This window comes from Apteryx mantelli, chromosome 19 (genome assembly GCF_036417845.1).
Source record: "Apteryx mantelli isolate bAptMan1 chromosome 19, bAptMan1.hap1, whole genome shotgun sequence".
Classification (NCBI taxonomy): Eukaryota; Metazoa; Chordata; class Aves; order Apterygiformes; family Apterygidae; genus Apteryx; species Apteryx mantelli.
In genome coordinates this window covers 8520942-8542501 of record NC_089996.1, presented here as the reverse complement: position 1 = coordinate 8542501, position 21560 = coordinate 8520942, and the positions used below count along the sequence as shown (strand labels likewise).

Genomic DNA, 21560 nt, shown 5'->3' with positions numbered 1-21560 from the left:
TGTTGTATTCACTCACCGAAGAGGCCACCCCTGCTGCCCAGGGCTCTGCATTAATCGGGCACGACCAAGGTGGAATGGCAAAGTGATTTACCTGGTCATGCAACAAGGGTATGGCAGAGCTGAGCTTTGAGCCCGCATCTCCTGAGACCGCATCCTACCTGCTGGCATGTCAAGAGCGTGAGGAGGAGCTTCCGAGGCCACCTCTTAGCCACCAGGCAATGTCTCCTCCTTGGTGCTATGGGCATATAATCCTTTGAAGCAACCACTTTGGCTTCCCAAGGAGGGTTGGGACTTCTTGTTCCTCTATTTATCTTACTGCGGTGGCTCTTGGAGGTGAGAGCTGTTCTATTCCTGTCATGTTCCCAATCAGCCGCTTCGTGTAAAATTGCCCATAAAAGTGATAAAACTGCAGCTGGTTTCGCCTGCGGCTGACCCAGCCTGATCTGCCCTGAGCTGATGCTTATATTCTTTGTGACAAGAGCAGTGAAGCGGCTGCAAATGCTGCTCTTCACCTTAAATTGAAAATCTGTGTTTTTTTCTGGCATTGGTGAGTGATGCGGTTCCACATGCACTCGCTCTCAGGAGTTGCTTGGCATGGTTGTATCCATGACTTCAGAATGGCCCTTCACTGGTCTGCCTGGCTCTCAGGTTGGAATGGGGCTGGAAGGAGAAGGATCTTCTCCTATGCACCAGGCCAACTGCAGTCTTAGTGCCCAGCACTCAAGGACTTGCAAACCACTTCAGAAGAAGAGGGAGATATGGCCAGGAGCAGACCAAGAGCCCTGTATCATGTGTATAATCACCAACTAATCATGCTGGTCACATCTGAAGTATTTTTGGCACCTAATGGTGCTGGTGAAGACTAGGGAGAATTTGGAGAGCAAATGCATCTCATAATGGTATAACTGGGCTGTTGCTCAAGTGGAAGAGCCGTTGATGTCCTCTCTGAACAGCCATGGGATTGATAGATGAAATGTCATAGTCATAGGTCTGGGCAAGGGATGAGGACCTTTTGGAAATGCTCCTCAGAGAAAGGACCCGTGGACTATGTGACTGCAGACCCACTCTAGTTTCACTGAACGGCAGGGTAAAACCCCAGTAGGATTGTAAAGAGGACCCCCAATTTCAGAGGGGCAAATGTAGAGAAATTAAGAGAACCGGTAAGAGAAGTCACATAGCATGAGGGCTTCAAGAACCTGGAAACTTAAAAATGAACTGAATCTTGTATTCCTAAGAAAAGGAAAAGTACTTATAAGGATGTGTGGCGTAAATTCTCATCTCCAAATAGATGCTAGGAATAAGCAAAGAGCCCAGAAGAAAATGAAAAAATATTAATGCGTAAGAAAAGCTACATATTAGCAGTCAGGAGCTGAGGGAGAAATTTCACTGTACTGAGCTCAGACTTGCAAAATAAAAGATAAATTCTTCAGCCCTGTTTAAAAAAAAAAAAAAAAGAGCTACGAAAGAAATGGGACTGTTGCACAGTGGGAGCGGGGCAAAGCCCAGATGGACCAAATGAATGCAATGTTTCAGTTTTCTATGAGGATGTTGCTGTTAGTCTTTGGGGAAGAGTGAGATAGTAAAATGGGAGTGAGCTGAAGGAATTACAGTGTCTAAGAGAAAAAATTACAAGAACACTGATACTGAGCGATGGATCATTTATATTCTTGAGGAACTTGCACTCAGAAATCACAGGTACATGTAACAAGGATTTTTAAGACACCTGCTTAAGTTGGAAGGTGTCACGGATTTTCCTGAGAAAGAGGAAACATGGTCCAGACAAGCAGATGGGCTGTCAGGCTAACATCAGAGATACACTTAATGGAAGAGCTTTGGAAAGGCAGATTCATCAGTTCGCAGAGGTAATGGAAAATGGAACGAGACGTGCCGCAGGTTTACCAGCCTTGTATCATGCCAGATTAATCACATATTGCATTGGCGGCAGGGTAACTGATGATCTCGATAAAGCGATTGCAGTCAATCTAGTTTATCTGGATTTCCATAAAGCATTTTATACGCTGCCGAGGGGAAGAGGGCTCGAGTACGGTTGTAAGGAACTGCCTGAAAACCAGTGCAGTGGTGCTGAGAGAGACCCGGTGTCAGACTGCCTCGAGGTTCTGCTCTGGCTCCAGCCGTGGTACAAAAAGTTGGAAACATTGATGAAATTTGCACAGCAGCCAAGTAGGCAGTATCCCCAACGTGCAGGAGGATCTTAGGGTCCTCTAGGAAGCCATCAGTGCCTGCAAGGATGGGAGTACAGGAATGGCATAGCACGTGTGCAGTGGAAGGGATTCGGGGACTGGTGACGGGAAGATCTGTGGTAAGCGGGGAACCTTGCCTGCAGAGAGGAGGGGAGGGATGTGGTTGCACAGACCTGTTGTAGGATAACTAAGTCGCCGATGTGGTTGCAAAGAAAGCAAACGAAATCTGGCATCTTTGATGCGAGAGATCGCGTTGCGCAAGGGGAGCGTGCGTGTCCAACGAGGTGTTGGCGAGCCCTTGCTGGAAATGCTCTGCAAAAGCCGCATCCTCCATGTCTGAGAAGGATGAGCTCGCCTGGAGCAGGTGCAAAGATGGGGAGGGACCTTCCCTAAACTTCATGTCTTTCAGCCCTGCAAACAACAGCTGAGGAGGGGGGGGAATGATTCCTTTGCCATTTGTCTCACTCCGTGTAGAGAAGGCAGGATCAGCATCAGAGCGGTTTAAGCTGACGCCCAGTGTTGGCGTGAGCTACGAATGGGTCGTTTGGTCATGGATGTGCCTGGTCAGTCCCCGGCAAGGCTCGTGCCGGTGGGGCGCGCAGCAGAAGGGCTGCATGGGGATCAGCGTCCCCATGCCCTGTGCTGCACGAGGCAAATACCGAGGGCGTGCAGGAGGCACATTGCCTTGCTCAGCGACGGTGGGCGCGGAGCCTCCAGCAGGTCCCAGATTTTTTTGGCAGTGTTTTACTGATCTGTTTGGTGGCAGTGATACCTTTGCAGGCAAGCTGGGTGTAAAGCATCTGCTGTCCTCCTGCTGCAGAGGCACTAACCTCTTAGCGAGATGCAGCTGTTTGTGGGCAGGGATATGAACCAGTGATCGGGGACCTGGACCAGCTGAAAAATAACTAAGGCATGCTTTGGGGAGGTCGTTCCCAGCACGGCTGCACAGGCAGGCTGGCGAGCCTGACCCCGGGGAGCTGGAGAGGAGAAGCTGCAGCCCTGTCTTCAGCCGTCTGTGCCCCCAAAGATGATGCATCGACGAAGTCCATCCTCGTCCAGCGTTGCATCGGAGAGCTTTGCCGGGGAAGGATGAGGGGAGCAAGGCTGTCCTGCTGTCCGCAGGGGACACGGGCAATGTGGAGCTCAAGGCAGATGTAAGGGAGCGGGTTCATGATTTCCTGGCAGGGAAATGAGTGTTTGTGTTGCTGGGTTGGTGACGGGGCTTTTATGGTGTTTGGGAGCTGATCAGTTGTTCCTGGTTCTTTCCAGTAATCTAGGGGTGCCTCCGGGACGGGGGAACTGTCCCTTGATGATTCCTTTGCCTTTCGACCTGATTTACACCGACTACCACGGTCTCCAACAGATGAAGCAGCACATGGGGCTCTCCTTTAAGAAATACAGGTAAGCAAAGCCACCCCCCTTTCTTGCCTTGCGGTTTCTTCGTTAGCAAGCCGCGATGACTGCTAATGACCTTGAAGGACAAAGGGTGACCAGAGATGCTGCAAAATCCATCAGCAACAGGCTGCATAACCTGCAAACTCCCCTCTGGTCCTTGCTGGCTGCTCCCCCGCAGCTGCAGATCTCCAACGCGGCTTGAGCTCGGCCGAAGCTCTTCGGTCCTGGCGTTGGGCTGCGTTCGCGCTGCGGCCCCACTGCCATGGCATGAGGTTGCTGCCTTGCGAACCGCTTCATTAAGACAAAAACTCATTAGCAGACTTTGGATTGGAAACCCCCTGGCATGTGTCTCCGGGTCCATGCGTGCTCCCAAATAACGTTTGCAGTCTGCAGGCGCAGGCTGGCGCGCCGCACAAGGAAGCAAGATGCTTTTGTGTTTTCAAGAAGCAGAGCCCTGTCCCTGGCTCCTTCAGCATCAAGACAAATGTCATCATCCCCTGGTATATCAGCAGCCGGGAAAATATGCGATTTAATTTAGCACTGATAGTCCTGCTATTTATTATGTTTTCTCCCATCTCTTCCCCTATCCTACACAATTTTATTAGAGAGAAAAATGACAAGCAGTGTTATTGCTTTTATTATAAATGCATTTGCTCTCGCATTCGGCTTGTTTTTCTCCTCCCTGGTTTGATGTTCCCCTTCCCTCCTCGGTCTGGTGCTGGTAATGCCTGCCTCAGCATTCCTGGGATATTGGGGAGAGCATTAGCAAGTCTTCAGGAGATGCATCATTTTCAAAAACATCGGGGAGATGAAATATAATGGGAAGTTGTTCGTTAGGGGAGGGAGCAGCGAGCTGGGCCGGGTGGTTTAGGCCCTGCTCGGTAGGGAGAAAAGGCATGAAGCTGGTTCTGCTGGCATCAGCACAGGTCTCCTGAAGGGCAAAGTCTACGTTGGAGTAGCGGCGGGGTTCTCCAAGCCGGGTGCCCTCCAGCCTCGTGCAGTGCGCTGAGCTGCGTGGTGCTGGGACGGCTGCTGTGCCTGGAAGGGACGCGGGGGTGCAGGATGTAACCCTGGTCCTGTCTCCTCTCCCAGCTGCCGCGTTCGGGTCATCGACACCTTTGGCACGGAGCCGGCCTACAACCACGAGGAGTACGCCACACTGCGCGGCTACCGCACCAACTGGGGCTACTGGAACCTGCAGCCCACCCAGTTCATGACCATGTTCCGTAAGCAGGGGGTGGGGATGGGGACGGGGACGGGGACGCTCCTGCGTGTCGGGGCCATGTCAGGGGCTCGCAGGTGGCCGCGCAGGACGCCAAGGAGCAGGCCTTAATTCCTCGAGGAGGCGATGCACGGATGGTGCCGCCCTCCCGAGGTCTGCTCCTGCCTGCCTCCCACCTGCCCTGCTCTAGGAACAGTTGCATGGCAAAACTCCCCAAAACTCCTCCTGGAGCCGAGGGATGAGCTGTGACTTCTCGGCCCGGGGAGGTGATCCCCGGAGCAGCTGAGTGCGTCGGTCCTCTGCTCTGTGGGCGAAGGGCGAGCGGGAGGAAGCACCGTCCCGCGGCCAGCAGCTCCCTTTCGCGGCTCTGGGTGCCGAGAAAGAGGCTGGGTGCTGGTGGCGGTGGCTGGAAACGGGCTCCTTGGCCAGCCTTCGGGTGCGGACAGAGCTTACGAGTGCCCAAAAGGGTCTCTCTGGGCCGTTTTTGTTTGCAAAGCGTGCTTTTATTTCAGCCGAGACCCGCTCCTCTGGCCAAAGGGCAGCTTGGATTTAGAGGCGAGAGGCAACTCAGTGGTTGAGGTTTGTCTGATAAGCTGCGGAGTGGAAAGGAGACTCGCTGGTCGGAAACAAGCCTGCCGACCCGTTGGCGACTCAGATGTGTCTTCCTGGCTGCATATAACCCATTCGGCAGTCTTAAAAGTGCCTTTTTATCTTAAAGAGCCCCTCGAGCAGGTCGCAAAGCCTGTGTTGTACTCGCTGCTGTTGATGGGGTTTCTCGCTGTTTTTCTAACGCGCTCCAGGACCTCTTTGGAGCCTGGTTTCCTTCAGCCCAGGTGCAGCAGTGAGCGTCCGACGGGCTGCGTGGTGGGTCCGGCTGGGCTGCAGCCTGAGCTGCCGCGTCCGCAGGGGACCGGCCTTGGCCCTCCTTGGCGTGCCCCATGGGGCATTGCCTCCCGGCAGGAAAACGGGAGGAGGGGAGAAGAAAAACCTCACTCTGGGATAGAGAAATAGCTGGAGTGGCAGGCAGAGGGATGAAAACCTCCCTTGAACAGCCCTCTCCAAAGCTGCCTCGGTTGCTGGTTTGATTTTACCACTTTTTAGGACTTTTCCCAGCTCTGCCTGGAGACGTATGACCTTTTCCAGGCTCAGCTGCCCCAGGGGGGGGACGCGAAGCGATGCCAGGCCTCAGCTCAGCCAGGCAGCGGCCGTCTAGGACGGGCAGCTCCATGCGCCGGGCCTGACCTGCAGCAGGTCCGGATGCCGGGAAAACCTCCCCGGTTCCCAGGCTAGATCCAAACACGCGTGTCTTTCCCCCTTGGCATTCACAGCTCACACCCCCGACAACTCCTTCATGGGCTTCGTGTCCGAGGAGCTCAACAGGACCGAGAGGCAATTCATCAAGTCCAACAAAGTGAGCAACATGGCCGTGGTGTACGGGAAGGAAGCCAGCATCTGGAAGGTGGGTGTCCTCGCCGGCGCGGCGGGCGCCCCGGGCTGCCGAGCAAGCAGGGCACTATCAGAGGCAAGAGCTGCACCCAGGCTCTTGAGACCCGATCCCGTGCTCTTGAGACCCAATCCCATGCTCTTCTGTAGGCGATGCTTCCTCCCAGTAGGCTGGTTGTACCATTGATACCACGTTACTAGTATTACGTATTAATTACGATGACTGCCCTTAGGTGGTTTCCTGCATTATGTTCCTGATGGTTTGTTCCTGCTTTCGAGTGTCCTGCGAGATGGTGCTTGTGCCGCCTATCTCTTGCTCCGTCCTCGGCGGTGGCTGATGCTGGTCCTTGCGAGGACCTTGGTGGTGCCTGGGGTTGGAGCTTCATCCTGCTAATTCACATGGAAAGAGCTAGTGGGAGAAACAGGACAGGGGGTGAGATTGGAGCTGACTAGGTGCAGTTTCACCCTCGCTCAGCCAGGTGTGAGCAACGTGGGGCTTGTCCCGGCTGAGGCCACGTCTGAGCCAGCAGACGAGGGGCAAAAGCCTTTGCCTGTTCCTCCAGCCCCAAAACTGCTCTGCCACCGAGTAGAAGACCAACAGCGCCATCGGCACCCTCCTCGAGAGAGCCACCGCGCTGTAGCACGCCCGGGAAGCATGACGGGGCAGCGGCTGTAACTCCCCCTTCTCTTGCCTGGTGTGAGCCAGGTGCTTTTCCTTCCAGGGTTTGAAAAAAGGAGCAAATTCTCACTGTCTCTTGACTTTTATTTATTTATTTATTTATTTTTTTCCCCTTTATGCACCGCCTTGGGACGTTCCAGTTGCAGGTACCGTGTTGCACGCGCTGTATCGCACCGAGCTGCCGTTGTGCTTTAACTCTGCATGTCCGCTCGTGATAGCAAATGGGTTTTTCAGCAGTTGAATGTGCCCCTTTGCGGGCTCGGCCCTCCCAAGCTGCCGAGATTGATGCAGCCAGTGGTTTTATCCCCTCCCCATGCCCATCTTCCCTGATTACCAGCTCTGCCGGCTTTGCCCTAGCCGCGATGCCTAATGCCGGCCGGGATCCCGTTGGGATTTTGGGAGCGCGACACGGCTTACTGTGGTGCATGCAACAACGGAGCTCGTGTCGAATAAGAGATGCGGTCGCGGCATCAAAGCGAGCTGAAGCCCCAGAGTCTTATCGCCTTAGCGCTGAGTAAATATGACTCTTGGGTCTTGCTGCCAGCCAAAGAAAACAGGGGGATATTGCTGTGAGTCGAATACGGAAGGATATTTTCCTGATTTCTTTTTTGAGCTGAAAGGAAACCCGCTGAATTGCATTTTAGGGGAACTGTAACATTTTGTTCTGCTTTTCCTGCCCCTCTTGTTGTTGCTCAGAAGTTTCATCGGAGCTTAGGTCAGTTTGGGAAGGAGTCAAAAAGAGCCAAGCTATTGAGGCGAACCATTTGGCTTTCCTTGGACGGGTTCCTTTCCCCTCTTTAGCGCTGCAGACGTTTGCTCCTTTCAGCCCGGATTTACGACCAGTTTCACTCTTCCCCCAAGCTGCATGTTTCGGCTAATTTGTTATTCGGTGTAAAAGCTGGCTCTGGCTCTGCGGACTAACCACGGGCAGGGCCTGCCAGAGACGCGGGTCTCGCTGGAGACGGGGGCGAAGGTCTAACGCTGCGCGTGAGCCTGGGGGAGCAGCTCACTCTGCCCCGTGTCCCCTATAATAGGACGGGGGAAGCGTATCTTCTGCTTCTAGCGTGCTCCTGAGGTCTGGGAAGGAAAGGGCAGCTAAGGCTTCTTGGAACATTTCCATCTCGAAGAGCCAAGTGCTTATTTGCAAGCTTTGGATCAAGCGCGCTCTCTAAAAACAGAACCTTTTTGACATTTCCAAACATTTGATTAAACCTACCTTCCCGTTATTTTTCATTTCCTAGCCCTGTGAAGCTCCCGCTTCCCGCTCGCAACAGGAGCAGAAGTTTTAATCAGCCGGAAAGGCCATTTTCCGAGGCCGCGGCATTAACCCGGAATGGGGCTGGAGCAGCCAGGCGCTCCAGCGCGCCGGGGGCTGCTTGCTCTCGCTCTGCCGGGAAGGGTGCAAGCGCCTCCGGCCGTGGGAAGGATTTGCCCCTGCAGCCTTGTCTCGGGATGCTCGGCAGCTTCCCTCTATGCAGCGCTTGCTTTTAGCCGTAGAGGAGTCCAGAGATGCGCGACTGAGTGCACAAATAGGGTGCTCAGAAAGGCTTTAAGGCAACGTGTAGGGTTGCCTCAAATTCCTCCTTTAGGCCTCCGTATTCCCTCCCAGGCTCTGCTCATTTGGGGGCCTGCTGCAGCACTGGGATGGGTTGAAAATACGGCAGCCAAAGCGCGCTCCCTGTGCGTTTTTTGAAGCAAAGCTTCCTGCAACGTGGGAATTGTTGAAGTGCAAGGGTGCTTCGGGGTGCAAAAGCAAGAGAGCCCCCAAGGGAAGAAAATTGATGCCCCCTGATTTTCCCGATAGCAAACCAGGGAAAACCTGAGCGAACAAATCCTGGAGACTGTTATTTTATAATAACAGGCTGTTAACAAGCTCTGGCCTCTCTAAACTTCCCGCTGAATCCTGTCGTCTTTTATTGAGGGGCTCCATGCGGGAGCTGGTGGCGCGTTCCCGGCTGCTGGGTCCGGCAGCGCTGGGACTTGGGGCTCCGTGTGGTGGCTCAACCTGGGCTGCCTGCGGATACTGGCTGGCACGAGCATCCCCGTCGGCACAGTGGGGTTGCTCCGGTGCCCTGGCTCTGCCCTTGCCGTGCCGGCACTTTGGGGTGGTGATTTTGGAGCTGAACCTCAGCCCTGCGCCGTGGCAGGGTCGGGGATCAGACCCATCTCCCGGCCAACTGCCCGCCTCTGCCTTCCTCCCCAGGGCAAAGAGAAATTCCTGGCCATCCTCAACAAGTACATGGAGATCCACGGCACGGTGTACTACGAGACGCAGAGGCCGCCGGAGGTGCCGGCGTTCGTGAAGAACCACGGCCTCCTGCCGCAGCACGAGTTCCAGCAGCTGCTGCGCAAGGCGAAGGTGGGCACGAGCCGGCGGTGATAGTCCCCCCCCGTCGGTCCGCGGGGAGACGAGGAGCTGGGACCGTGGAGCCTCGAGAAAGCAAACCTAATTAACGCGCGGGGCGGTGGGAGCTCGCGTTCGCCGCCGTTCTCGCTGGTGGTGACGGCTCGCGGGCGCTGGCGGCAGGGCTAATGACTCGGGGGGCCGCGCGGAGCACCTAACGTCGAATCAAGTTGGGTCTGATGAGCTTCTCCTCCTTGCGGCCCGTCCGCAGACAGAGCGCAGTTTGATTAATTCATTTGCTAAGTGCTATTTTATTTCTTTATTTTAATTTTATTTTTGGCCTCAGCAGCGACGATGATAAACGGGAATATCGGAGCGAGCGTGAGGGGTGCAAGCGTGCCTGGGGGGGTCACCACGAGCCAATGTGTGCGGGAAATAACCTTGATTCAGCAGCCTCTTGGTGCTCTTAGGCCTGAATCTCGCTGGTGAACTGCTATCTGTGCAGGCAGGACCGGTATGACCGGCCAAGCCACCGCGAGTGAAGCCGCGGCTCCCGCTAGCTCCAACATCCCATTGTCTTTTACAAGTGGGCTGGGAGCCTTATAGCATCCGTCTGACTCGGGAAGAAGTTTTTAATCCATTTAAGCTACAGGGAATCGTAAAGGCTTGGTGCACAGGGACCAGAGCAGTGGAGAGAGACACCAGCGGGTTATTCGGGAGTTTCCCGTGGGCTTAACCCCAGACTGCGGGAGATGCGGGCAAGGTTGGCTCATCAGCGCCTCGCTTTGCTTCCTGCAGCTCTTCATTGGGTTCGGGTTCCCCTACGAAGGTCCTGCCCCGCTGGAGGCGATCGCCAACGGCTGCGTTTTCCTGCAGGCTCGGTTCAACCCTCCGCACAGCTCCCTTAACCACGAATTCTTCCGGGGGAAGCCGACGTCGAGGGAGGCAAGTCCGACGCGCGGCGGTCTGGCAGCGTGCGAGGAGGCGAGCGGACGGGCCGCGGCCACCCCGTTAGCTCCTGGGTTTGGGCCGGCCCAGGGAAGAGCAGTGGCTAACTGGAGGGTTTTGGAGAAGTTTCCTCCAAATCCAGATGTGCAAGGGGGGGGGGTCGCCTTTCCGCAGTCTGTTCCCCGCGTCCTCGCTGGTCCGGAGCATTCGGATGAAGGGGACCCTGCCTTGGGTGTTGGTTTGCAAAAGAGAGCAACGGTTCAGGAAACTTTTGCAAACCGCAAAACCCAGCCCCAAGTGCTCCCTCGGCTGCACGGCTCGGCGCTCGCCCAGGCCCTGCTCCCAAACCCGGCGCTGATGCTCCCCTGTTCAGCTGAGCCCCCAGTTCCTACTGCTCCTCGCCTTCGCTTTGCAGAATAAGAGGGACGCCGGGGCCTCTGCGTGGTTGCAGCGGCGCAAAATCCCTCCCGGGCTTTGCCCGTCGCTGTGAATTCAATCGAAAGGAAGCTGGACCCCTTTAAAAGTTAAAGGGTTGAGAAAATTGGCTCTTTTATTATTCATAAAGCGGATAACGCGGAGCAAGCCTGCCTCGCTCCCGTCGGGAACGGCTGTGCCCGCGCGGCCCTCGCCGGCGTCTCCCTCCCGAGCGCAGCGCCGCGGCTCTGGCTGCCTCTCCGCCAGGCCGGGGGGGGCGAGGGCGGCTTTGGTGTTTAAATACCAGAGGAACGCCCCAAAACGGAGAGAGGAAAAACCGCCGTCGGGCGGCAGCCACATGGCTTTGGGCGCCCATTTATCCTGACGCGAAACCGCCCCGGCCTTGGTGGCACCGGATTTTTCCCCTTTGCCTTGTTTTGGGAGCTGGCAAAGCTCTGACGGCACCGCGGCGGTCAGGTTTTGCCGTTTCGGTTTGTTTTTGCTGCTCCCAGGAACAGTTTGAGGTCGAGGTTAGATTTTAGCTGAATTACGGAGACGGGGATAACGCGGAGGCGTAGCATTAAGGGCCAGCGGCATCGCAGCCCGACAGGGATTTCAAAGCCTCGGCCTGGCGCCGGGGGCAGCTGGGGCCGGGTGAGATGTTCTTTTTCGCACACACGTCCGCATGCAACGGCTTAAAAGAAAACGCACCCGCGACGGAGTCTGCCGCAGCCCGTTTCCCTCGGTGGGCGCTGCCAGGAGATATCCGTAGTCCCGGCAGGGCCCGCGAGAAAACGGCTTCCGCCTCCGTCTCGTAGGTGTCCTCCCAACACCCGTACGCCGAAGACTTCATCGGGAAGCCGCACGTGTGGACCGTCGACTACAATAACTCGGAGGAGTTTGAAGCTGCGATCAAAGCGATCATGAGGAGCCAGGTAAGGCGAGGAGAGAGCGCCGGGGCGAGCGCCGCCGCTGTCGGATCTGCGGGAGCCGCGGGCGGAAGGGGTTGCTCTGGCTCTGCCGGTGCTTTTGCTTCCTCGTTTCCCCCTCGGAAGTTGTTTGTAGGCGCAAGGTGGAGACCCCGGTCTCCTGCAGTTTGCTCTTCCGCAGCATCGGTGGGGCTCGGGCTCCTAAATTGCTTTGGCATGGTGTGTCCAAGGCATTTCTCCAAGGGGGGGATCTGGTGCCTCTGAGGGTCCCCTGGGAATCTGCTGTGCGGAGGCTGAGAAGAGAGGGGGGACCAGGAGGAGATGTGGGACCAGGAGGAGATGTGGGACCAGGAGGTCGAGGTGGCCGGAGAAGCCCGGCAGTGCCAGACACGGGAAGCAAGCACCAAACCCAGCGGGTCTCTCCATCCTTTAATTCTTCATCGTTATTATTTGCGTCGAACCAGCCGATAGGAAGGGCCCCGAGACTCGTCTGCGTGAAGGACGAAGGGAAGGAAAGAAAGAGGAGGGGGAAGGCAAGGGGCAGAGGGGACCTGGCGGAGAGCTCAGCTCCCGCTGCGCGAGCCACCTGCTCGGGCTCCTGCAACGCGCCCGCGGCAAACGGTTCCCTGCCCCGTGGCAGGAGCCTTTCGGCTTGTCCCAATTATTCAAGTCAGTTTTCCCGGAGGGGAGAAAAGCGCCGAGACCTTCTGCCTGCCGCGGGGCTCTCGGGTGCCTCGTCGCCAGCTCGTTTTTCCAAAGAGTTTGCAAAGAGCTGACAAAAAGCGACTCGGGGAAACAGTTGTTGTTTTGCGCCTTCGTTACGCTCTCCCGATTAATATTAAATTAAGAATAATTACGGTCCTGCCGCCGCGCCGCCTGGCCAGCTGTCACCGCGAGCCGGCGCGGGCGGCAGCGCTTGACCCGACGCCATCTGGCCTGGAGCGGCGTTCCCCAAAAGAGGCAACCGCGGTGGCTGAGCAGGCGTTTCGGGGACGGGGACGGGGGGGTCACTTTGCCACCGCGCGTGCTGGATCTTTCCAGCATTTCGAAAGAAATCGGCAGGGAACCGGGGGCTTTAGAGAGGGAAACTAATCTCTGCGCAGCGTTTTCCGTGCGGAAGTTAAATGAGTAGCAGCTAGGTCTCCGGCTGGGCGATCCCAGCACCTGTCCGCCGCCTTTTGCAAAGCCGCTTTCCTGCAATCGTCGGCAGCGCAGGAGGGAGGCTGCGAAGTCGAGGGGCAGGAGCCGTCCCTGCAGGGACGTGCGCTTGCACCCGGGTCTCTGGGTGCTGTTTCCCTAAAGCCCCCTGCGCGGTGGATTTAAAAACCGGTTGAAGAACTTAGGAAGGGGGAAAAAAATAATAAAGGCGCTTCTGGCTCTGGGGGTGACCTGGTGCCTGAGCAGCCGCGTTGCGCTGCAGATACCAGCTGACGGTCGACCAGGTCGTTTAGGTGCTTAATGGAAATCCCTGAGGTTTCCGTGTTTGTGCGGAAAGGGGGTTTATGGACTCGTGCTGCGGAAGCAGAAGGGCTGGGCTGGGCATCTGCCCGGAGGGGAGCGGTGGGACCGGCTGCGGGAACGCCGCTGCCGCCAAGTTAATCCGCGTTTTGCCAAAAGACAGGCTCCGCTCTCCGGTTTTCGCTCCGTTCCCGTTGAAGCCATTTGTGCGAAGGCAGATCCAGCGCAGCGGTGGCCCATCCCGCCTTCCTCGCTTAATTGCCCTTTCTTAAATTGCTAAACCGCTGACAAGGCAGGGGAGCAAAGAGAAACCAAGCGCGTCCATAAACCCGATGGGAAACGGGGGAGTTTTCAGAGCGCCCCCGGAGGCGAAGGTCCTGGGGCCGGCTCGGGGCTCGCCTCGCGTTTCCCGTGCTTTTTCCATCGCAGCGCGATACCCGCGGTGGAAACACGGCTTCGTTCCCCAAAGCGCTTCGGCCCGGTGGCACCCCAGCGGCTGGGGAAAGGAGCCACGCCGGCTCCGAGCGAGCTTTGCTTTAAGGAAAGGAGGCAGCCTGGGCTTGCAGAGCTGCCCTGGCATGCAGCGAGCGTGCCGGGTCTCAGCAGCGGCGCTTGCAGCCGCAGGGGACTGCGGTGCCGCCTCCCAAAAAAGCCTCTTTTCGGAGGGGCGGCGCAGCGGTGCCCTGCAGGACCGGGCTCCCCCGCGGGTGCCGGACCCCGGGGTTCGGCATGAGGCGTCGGGCTCCCTCCTGGCCCCGGCTCCGGGCGCTGCTCGGCGAAGGGCTCCCCAGGCCCCGCAAAGCAGTTAAGCCCCTGCAATTACCCTCGCCTTCCAGGGGATTTCAGCACTGAATCACCTCAAATGAATAAAAGCAGCAGCCGATGTCGCGCTTCCCTTTAAAACACGCACTAACTCTGGCGGCGAGTTATTTCTTCCCGGGAAGCGGTGTCCTGGGTTAATCCCGTAACGCGCCTGTGCTGTTTTTTCAAAGACGATATATAAATCCTCTGGAAACAGAAGAGGGAGCGAACATGAGCAGCTCGCAGCAACTTTATTTTTTATTTTTTTTAATAGAAAGGTCTGCTTTATTAGAGACACCATCAAGGCAATTAAGCCTGAAAATTGACCTACCTTACAAGCTTAAGAGCCTTATTATGGGCTTTTGCTTCGGGAATCCCTCGGTGTCTTGTCTTCAGAATAATGTTTGCTATGGCCGGAAAGGAAAACAAATGTAGCGCAAGAGGAGGGGGAGAAAGCAGTAGCTGGGCAGTTTAATGTTGCTGTTCTCAGCCGGGTACTGGGGCTCGGAGAATCTCTTTTACTGACTCCTTTTTTTTTTCCCCCAGGGAAAAATGGTGCATTTTGTTATCAGAGCATTTGGCAGATTTGTCTGCGTTGCAGCGTAATCTCTGTCTATTTATTTATTTATTTATTTTACTCGAAACGTTTCATTTCAGCGTTACGGGAACAAACTAGCGTGGTTTTGTCTCCCATCTGCATATCTTTGCTTGAAAGCGTCCTGCTAGTTTATTGGAAAGCACGCCGCTCTCTGAAATGATGCGTTTCCCTCTGCTTCCCCAGACGAAACACGTTGCCTAACCTGAAACGAAGCATTTTTCTCCTTCCTGGTGTGCAAAAACATTGGAAATAGAAAAGCGACCTGAAACTCTCTGTTCTGTTCTGTTCTGTTCTGTTCTGTTCTGTTCTGTTCTATTCTATTCTATTCTATTCTCGTTCTGCTGAAAAATCACTTATCTCACAGCTCTAGTTTTGCAACTTTGAATCAAAACCTGGTAATTATTTTTTTTGGCGGGGGTGGGGACGCCCAGGGAAGCTCCAAGCTGGTGGCGGGGATTGCTCGGCCTCTGCCCTCGCCTCTCGGCGGCAGTAGCAGCCGCTCTCCTCGCCTGCGTCTCTCTCGGCATCGCCTCGGGTGTCCTTGTCTTTTTTCCTGCCCCCCCCGGGTGCCAGCTGTGTCTCCCCAGGGCTGGGGCACCCGGGCTCGTTGCACGCCTGGCCAGTGCGGGAGCTGAGATTCAGCAGGCATCCCTCTCCGTGCGCCAGCCTAGGTTTGCTCGGAAGAAACCTCATCCTTCTTGAGAAAGGTTGGAATTGTGGCTCGGACGTGGCTGGAGTTTGCAATGTGTTTTTTTTAATTTTTTTAAATTTAATTTTAATGAGCAGCCAGAAAGTCCCCCCTTGGGAAGCGGCACCCGCTCCAGGTCACCGTCGGAGCGCTCCGAAATGCTCGCGGCAAAGCCGGGCTGCGCCGCTTGCCCCCGCTCCGGGCGGTTCCTTGTTTCCCTGCTTGCTCCGATCGCTGCCCTGTGCGTAAGGAAGAGTCGATGAGCAGAGGCGCCCAGGCCACCTGCGCCAGCGATCGCACCGCTGCTCGGTCGCCCGCGGCCCGACGGGGAGGAAAACGAGACAAATTGCAGCCCGCCGGGAAAGGCGACGCCAGAGGAATTGGCCCGGTGATGAATTACCGCTCTCAGGCGGAGGTTAGAGGCGAGAGAAGGAAGGAGCTTTTCGGGCACAGTCATTTTGCTGGGCTTCGGCTTTTTCCGTCGTCAAAAATAGTCCCCACGCAAGCAATTTGATAGACCCAATATTCTGGGGTAGCGAAGGGAGAAGGCTTCATTATATTAAAGTCAAACATACAGGAATATAATGGAAAATTATACATTTCAGACTATGCTTGGAAGAATGGCATATTAAACATCGCGGTGAAAATAGCTGGTTAAAGCGTTCCCAGCCTGCTGCTACACGCTGGCAGACAACTGTATTATTTTTCTCCTTATTTGTCCGATGACGTTTGGATATATATTTTTTTTCCTTCTTTCTTTCCCTCTCGAGTGAGGGAGACTGATTGCTCTCTTCCGTGCTGGGATTCCTGATGGGAAACCATTCGAACGAACAAACAAACAAATAAAACATTCCCAGGCACCTTCCCCCGGCACCTGGGGGGCTCCGGAGGCAACAGCCCGCGACGCTTTCCTGCCCCGCGGGGGGCTCGGGAGCCCGGATGGCCCCCGGCGTTTCAGGGCGAGGCGGCTGTCGCAGTGGGCACCCGTCGCTCCTGGGATGCGCGTGCAGCAGCTCGGCTCCTCCGAACCCATTCCCGGTTTCCCAGCTGCGTGCGCGGAGGAGCCGCTTTGCAAAGAGTCTCCCCGAAAGAAAGAAGAAATAAGGGAAAGCCAGAAAACCTCTCTCTCCGGGGCGGAAAGTTCCCTAAAAAAAAAAATCGGTTGTGCCGGAGAGAAGACCCGCGGGGAAAACCGCCGCGGCCGATGGGCTCTCCGGCCGCCGCCTCGCCGGTGGCTCCCGTCTCCCTCCTTGCCCGAGCGGCCGCCGGAGGGGAAAGCACAGGCGACCGCGGGGTTTTTTTGTTTGTTTTCGGGTTTTTTTTGTTTTTTGGGTTTTTTTTTCCGGTGGAAAGCGGATAAATCCCTGCAGCGGGGGGGCGGCCGAGGCCGGCGGCGGCTTTGCGCGTCGGGTCGCTGCAGCGGGAGGGAGGCGCAGCGGAGGCTCCCGGAGACGTTGCGTAACCCGAGCTAAAAATACGCCGGTGTCTGGAGCGCGAGGGAAGGAGCTGTCGGCGGCTCGGTATAAATAGCAGCGGAGCGGGGAGGCGGCAGGGGGAGCAGGCAGGATTTGTTCGCCTCTTTCGCACGCCCAAAGCCGCCCCCGGGGCCGGGATGCTCGGGGGGGGGGGGGTTGGGGGTCTCGGCGGAGGCGCGAGCTCCGTGCCGAGGGCGTTTCGTCCTGCGTGGTGCCGGGGGCGAAAGGTTTCTGCGGGCGGGAGCGAAACTTTCCCGACTTCCAAATTCCCCCCCCCCCCCCCCAAGAGCAGCAGCAAACAGCCCACGGGGCAGAGGAGGGAAAACGCTAACGCTAACGATAGAAAAACACTGATTTTTCTAAATTTTTTTTATTGCTGATTTTGCAATAGATGTTAATAACGCAGAGGTTCTTTGGGGCAAAGTGCCGGCTTTCCGGTTGCTTGGGTGTTTCCGGAGAAGAGCCACCTCATTCCAGATGTTCTGAGAAGCTTCGGCTTTTCCTGCTGCTGCAGCAGCAGTACCAGGAGGGCTTGCTCCGAGCGAGACGCGGATGTAATCCCGCTGCTGCCGGGTGCGGAGAGGCCCCTCCAGGCTCTTCTCCCGGATCTCTTTGCGCTTCTCCGGGCTTCAGGAGTTGCGCTGCTCTGGGAGCAGGAGACGGGCCCCAAGGGCAGGAGCTGCCCGGCGGCCGCTCGCGCTGCCTCCGCCGGGGTTCCCGTCTCGCGCGCCGCCCGCTAGCAGATGGCGGCGAGCGTCTGCCGCCGGCGTCACCGCCAGCTCCGGCGCGCGGCGCTTGCAGCAGCTCCGGGGACGCCCGGGAAAACCGTCTGGGTGGGAACCTGGAGCCCCGGCATCGTGCGCGCGCAGCTGCCGGCTTGGTGGCTGCCGGTACTCGCGATGCGAGGAGACCCTTGGGAACAACCTTCTGCCGGGGTGTGATGGCTCCGGAGCGGTTGGGGCACCAAGCCCAACAGCTTGACTTGGGCTAAGTTCTGTGCGTGGAGCAAAAGCTGGAGCAAAGTCTTTTGAGCTGGTGGAAACTTTGTTGGGCTGAAATGGTTCAACTTTTCATTTTGGAAGGTCTGGCTGCCTGAAAAGTGCAAAAAGTCACATCCAAATGGAACAGGATGACTTTGTTTTAACCGCTCCTTGGGCTGGAGCCGAGTTAATCCTTCCCCCCGCTTCTCCTGAGCGCTTGCTTTCTTGCGATTTTTTTCCAGTCTTAGCTTTCTTCCCAGTTGGACCAAAGATTTCCCAACCCCACCGTGAGTCTGAGCCCTGCGGCGCCCGTGCACGTTATCGGTTGTTATTACGAGGGGCGATTCCTGCGGGAACCGAGCGGATTTTACCGCCTCTCTGTGCTCCGGCGCTAAACGAAAGGGCAGGAAAACTCGCCTATTTAAGCCAGCAGCGGGAAACCCACTTTGCTTTCGTTTACGCCAGCCCTGTCGCCGTGCCGCAGCGGTGCCGGCGCTGCCGGGACTCGCGCCCGGGGGCTCTGCTGGCGCCGGGTCCTGCCGGCCGAGGGGAAGGGCATGGCTATCCCCGCTCGCTACGGGCCCCTCTCCCTCTTTCCCAGGTGGACCCTTACCTGCCTTACGAGTACACCTGCGAGGGGATGCTGGAGCGGATCCACGCCTACATTCAGCACCAGGTCGGCGCTGGTCCTCGCGGCGAGGGGCGCGGAGAGCACCGGGATTTGGGGCTGGAGGGGTGTCGTGGGCCAAAAAAGCCCGGGGAGGTTGGCGGAGGGCGCTGGGAGGTTCTGGCGCCGCGGCGGAGTGCGGGCGTTTCTGCCGCAGGGAGCAAGGCAGCACCGGGAGAGGAGGATGCCTCCGGCTCCCATGGTTGGAGATGCCCATCCTACTTGCAGGGCGGGAGACCTCCACCTTTGAAGCCCACGCTCAGCGCCCCAAACCATTGCCTGGGCTTCCCGGGCTTGTCTCCGCTCGCTGACCCCCGTCTTCTCTCCCGCCTAGGATTTCTGCGGCACGCCGTCGCCTCCCGCGGCCAAGAGCCCTGCTATGCAAAGCCCTCGGAGCCCGCTGGCCCTGGCCCCCAACGCCACCCACCTGGTGTGGTCGCCCGAGGCCGGCTGGGGTGGCGGTGGCAGCACCTGGCCCCCGACACGCTCCCTGCAGGTGTGGGTGTCGGAGGGCCGGCACACCTGCACCGAGACCTGCCAGCGGCGCGGGCTGGTCTGCGAGCCCACCTTCTTCAGGTTCCTCAACAAGAAGGAGGTGTTTCTCCAGTGAGTGCGGCCACCGTGCCCGGCGCGGCCCCGGCGGCGGGTGGGGGAAGGCAGGGAGCGGGGTGCGGGACGACGGTCCCCCTTGTCCGGCGTCCCCAGCGGCCGGTCTCCTGGTGTCCCCCGTGGTGAAGGGCTGCCGAGGTGGCCTTCGTGCCCCAAGTGACGTGTGCGGGACGCTGCACCCCTTGGCCTTGGAGAGCTTCTGGCTTCCAGAGCCGCCGAAGGCTTCTCCAGGCGCGTTTCCCTCCATCTCCCGCCCTGCTTCTCTCCACCTCGTGCATGCTCGCTCCCCGTCTCTCTTCTTTTTTTATATCTTCCTCTATGAAACTGCGTTTTGAACGCACAGCGGCGAAGTTTTAATAGAGTATAAATCTGCCACCAGACTCCGTGCTGCTCTGTGGACAATTAAAACGCGAATATTACCATTTCTGTCACGCTGGTCAGGCAGGCAGTTTGAGTCCTCGTGACATTTTTATATGATAAATTAAGAGCCGCAGCTTGGATTTCACTCTCTCCACTCCTTCCCCCTTCGTGACCCCCCGCTGCAAACTTTAAAATGAGCCGTTTCAGGGAAATCGTTGGTTCTCTCATCGGTTGAGGTGGGAGTTTGCCGGAGAGGGCCGAGGGGTGCTGAGACGCCCTGGGCGCTGGGCTGAGCCGAGGCAATTCCAGCACTGCAGCTCCATCTGCAGACACAAGCACGGATCGGAGGGAGCGAGAGAGAAGCTGAGATTTGTGCCGTGCGTTCCTGCCTCTCGGGGGAGGTTGCTGACGCCAGCCCAACGCTGTTCTGCCGGCTGATCCCTGCTAGCAGCGGACACGCCAGCCTCCGGAACGTGCTTCCTTTTGACTTGTGTCCTTCTAGGGGCCAAAAACTGCTCTTGGAGGTTCCCACAGAAAGCAGACGGAGCTCTGTCTGTTGGTTGGGGGGGAATATAAAAGATTTTGATGGCAGTGGTTGGGCTTTGTGTGTGATTTCCCAAGTCATCTGCATCTTGTAGGAAGGTTGAGGTGATCTCTGAGTTGCACAGTTGAGTTGCGAGGGTCACCTGTGTCTTGCATGGTCCTTCAGGGTGATCACAGGCATTCACGTCCCTGCCAAACACAGCACTTGCGGTTCCTGGTGCAAGCAGCAACGAGCTGGCCCAACACTTGGCAAAGGAAACGCTCCAGGAAGGACAGGACAGCATTAAAAACCCTTTAACGAAGCGCTCGGCAGCCCTCCCCGCCTTGAGAGCGGGTGGACGCGGCCCGACTGACCCACGCTTGTGTTTGTCCCCAGGCTCAGCATCACCTGCGACAGCACGGAGTACGAGATGAACCACCTCTACCCGGCGGTGGCTGAGAACGTCCATGAGTGCTACCTCCAGAAGGAGCCGTTGCTGTTCAGCTGCGCCGGCTACAACACCAAGTACCGGCGGCTCTGCCCCTGCCGCGACTACCGGAAAGGACAAGTGGCTCTGTGCAGGGACTGCTTGTGACGTGGCCCCGGCGGCGGGTGGTGCGACGCGCGGCGTGCGACGAGGGGCTTTTTCTCGAAGCTTCTGCGATAGCCCAGGAGGCAGGACGGGTCCCTGCCGTGGGAAGGCTCACGGTGAGCCGTGGATGTCAGACTCCGTGGGTTGTTTCGTCTGCCAGTCGACTGTGAATGCCCATGTCCTGACGTTTCTTTCCGTTTCTCCTCGAGGCGTGTCATCCTTCCCCATCCAAACCCACCTGGACCGTGTTGGCGCTGGGTCGGGGTGGCCGGGAGAGGGGAGGCGGGTGGGGGCCTCCCTCCCCCCTTCCTGGCAGCGGGACGAGGCACCAGCAGACTCCAGTTTCAGGGTGTTCATCCTCTTCAAACATCCCAGGTTGTTTTATTTATTTATTTTTAATCCCAACAAGTGGTAAATTAAAGGGGAGACAACACCCAGTCCTTTGAGGAGTTACTGGGAAGAGCTGGGCTCGGGCAGGTCCGGCGGGATGCTGAGGGTCCCCGCTGGGGCGCGGGGTGGGATGAGCGGCTCTGGACCACGGATGGGATCCTGGTGCCCAAGCCAGGATGGTCCCTGCGGCTCAGGAAGGGTGGGAGAAGCCAAGAGCAGCCCCATCTCCTGGGGGAGTCCGTCACCTGCCCTGGGGACGAAGGGGGCTGCGCCGTGTCCTGCATCCGCGCGGGGCACCCAGGGGTCCCCGGCTGCTCCCTCGCTGGGGCGCGCGGAGCTGTACCGTCCCCGGCGACTGATGCATAAGGCATTTTGGGGGAGAAGGAGGGACTTGGGAAGAGCGTGGCGGGGGCCATCCCCCAGGGACGGGTTGGTCCCATCCTCTCTAGGGGCACCAGGGGCACCGAGCTCTGCCGGGACCAAACAGGACTGCGCAGAAAAGAAATGCATCTGCGAGCGAAAGTGAAAAGCTACCCCGAGATGGAGGGGGGAGTCTCAAAGCTCGGCCCGGAGGCTGCGTCGGGCTGGGAGACGGCGCTGGGCTGCCGGAGGAGGCTGCAGCGAGCCGTGGCGTGGATCTGGCCCGCGCACCGGGCTCTTGCACGGGGCCGCCGGCAGCCCACGGCCACAGCGTGCCCCGGGCCTTGGGCTGTGCTTGCAGCTGCAGCAGCCGAAATAAATTGCCGGCTGGTTTAAACCGAAGCCGGGGAGGGGGTATAAGTCACGGCAGCTGAAGAGGCAACGTTGTTCCCCAAATTTTGGAGCCTCAGCAGTGCCAGCCCTG

The 21560-nt window shown here is 57.6% G+C and overlaps 1 protein-coding gene across 1 annotated transcript in view; it reads left to right on the top strand.

Annotated features, from left to right (window-relative positions):
• MGAT5B (alpha-1,6-mannosylglycoprotein 6-beta-N-acetylglucosaminyltransferase B) overlaps positions 1–20747 on the top strand; it is a 75615-nt gene extending 54868 nt beyond the window's left edge. The window contains exons 9-17 of the mRNA XM_067308192.1: positions 3471–3602; positions 4689–4822; positions 6147–6277; positions 9144–9299; positions 10083–10229; positions 11465–11581; positions 18177–18251; positions 18577–18848; positions 20131–20747. Of these exons, the coding sequence (XP_067164293.1) occupies positions 3471–3602; positions 4689–4822; positions 6147–6277; positions 9144–9299; positions 10083–10229; positions 11465–11581; positions 18177–18251; positions 18577–18848; positions 20131–20329 (1363 nt within the window). The 3' untranslated portion in view covers positions 20330–20747. The remainder of the gene's footprint in view (positions 1–3470; positions 3603–4688; positions 4823–6146; positions 6278–9143; positions 9300–10082; positions 10230–11464; positions 11582–18176; positions 18252–18576; positions 18849–20130) is intronic.
• The last annotated feature ends 813 nt before the right edge of the window (positions 20748–21560 follow it).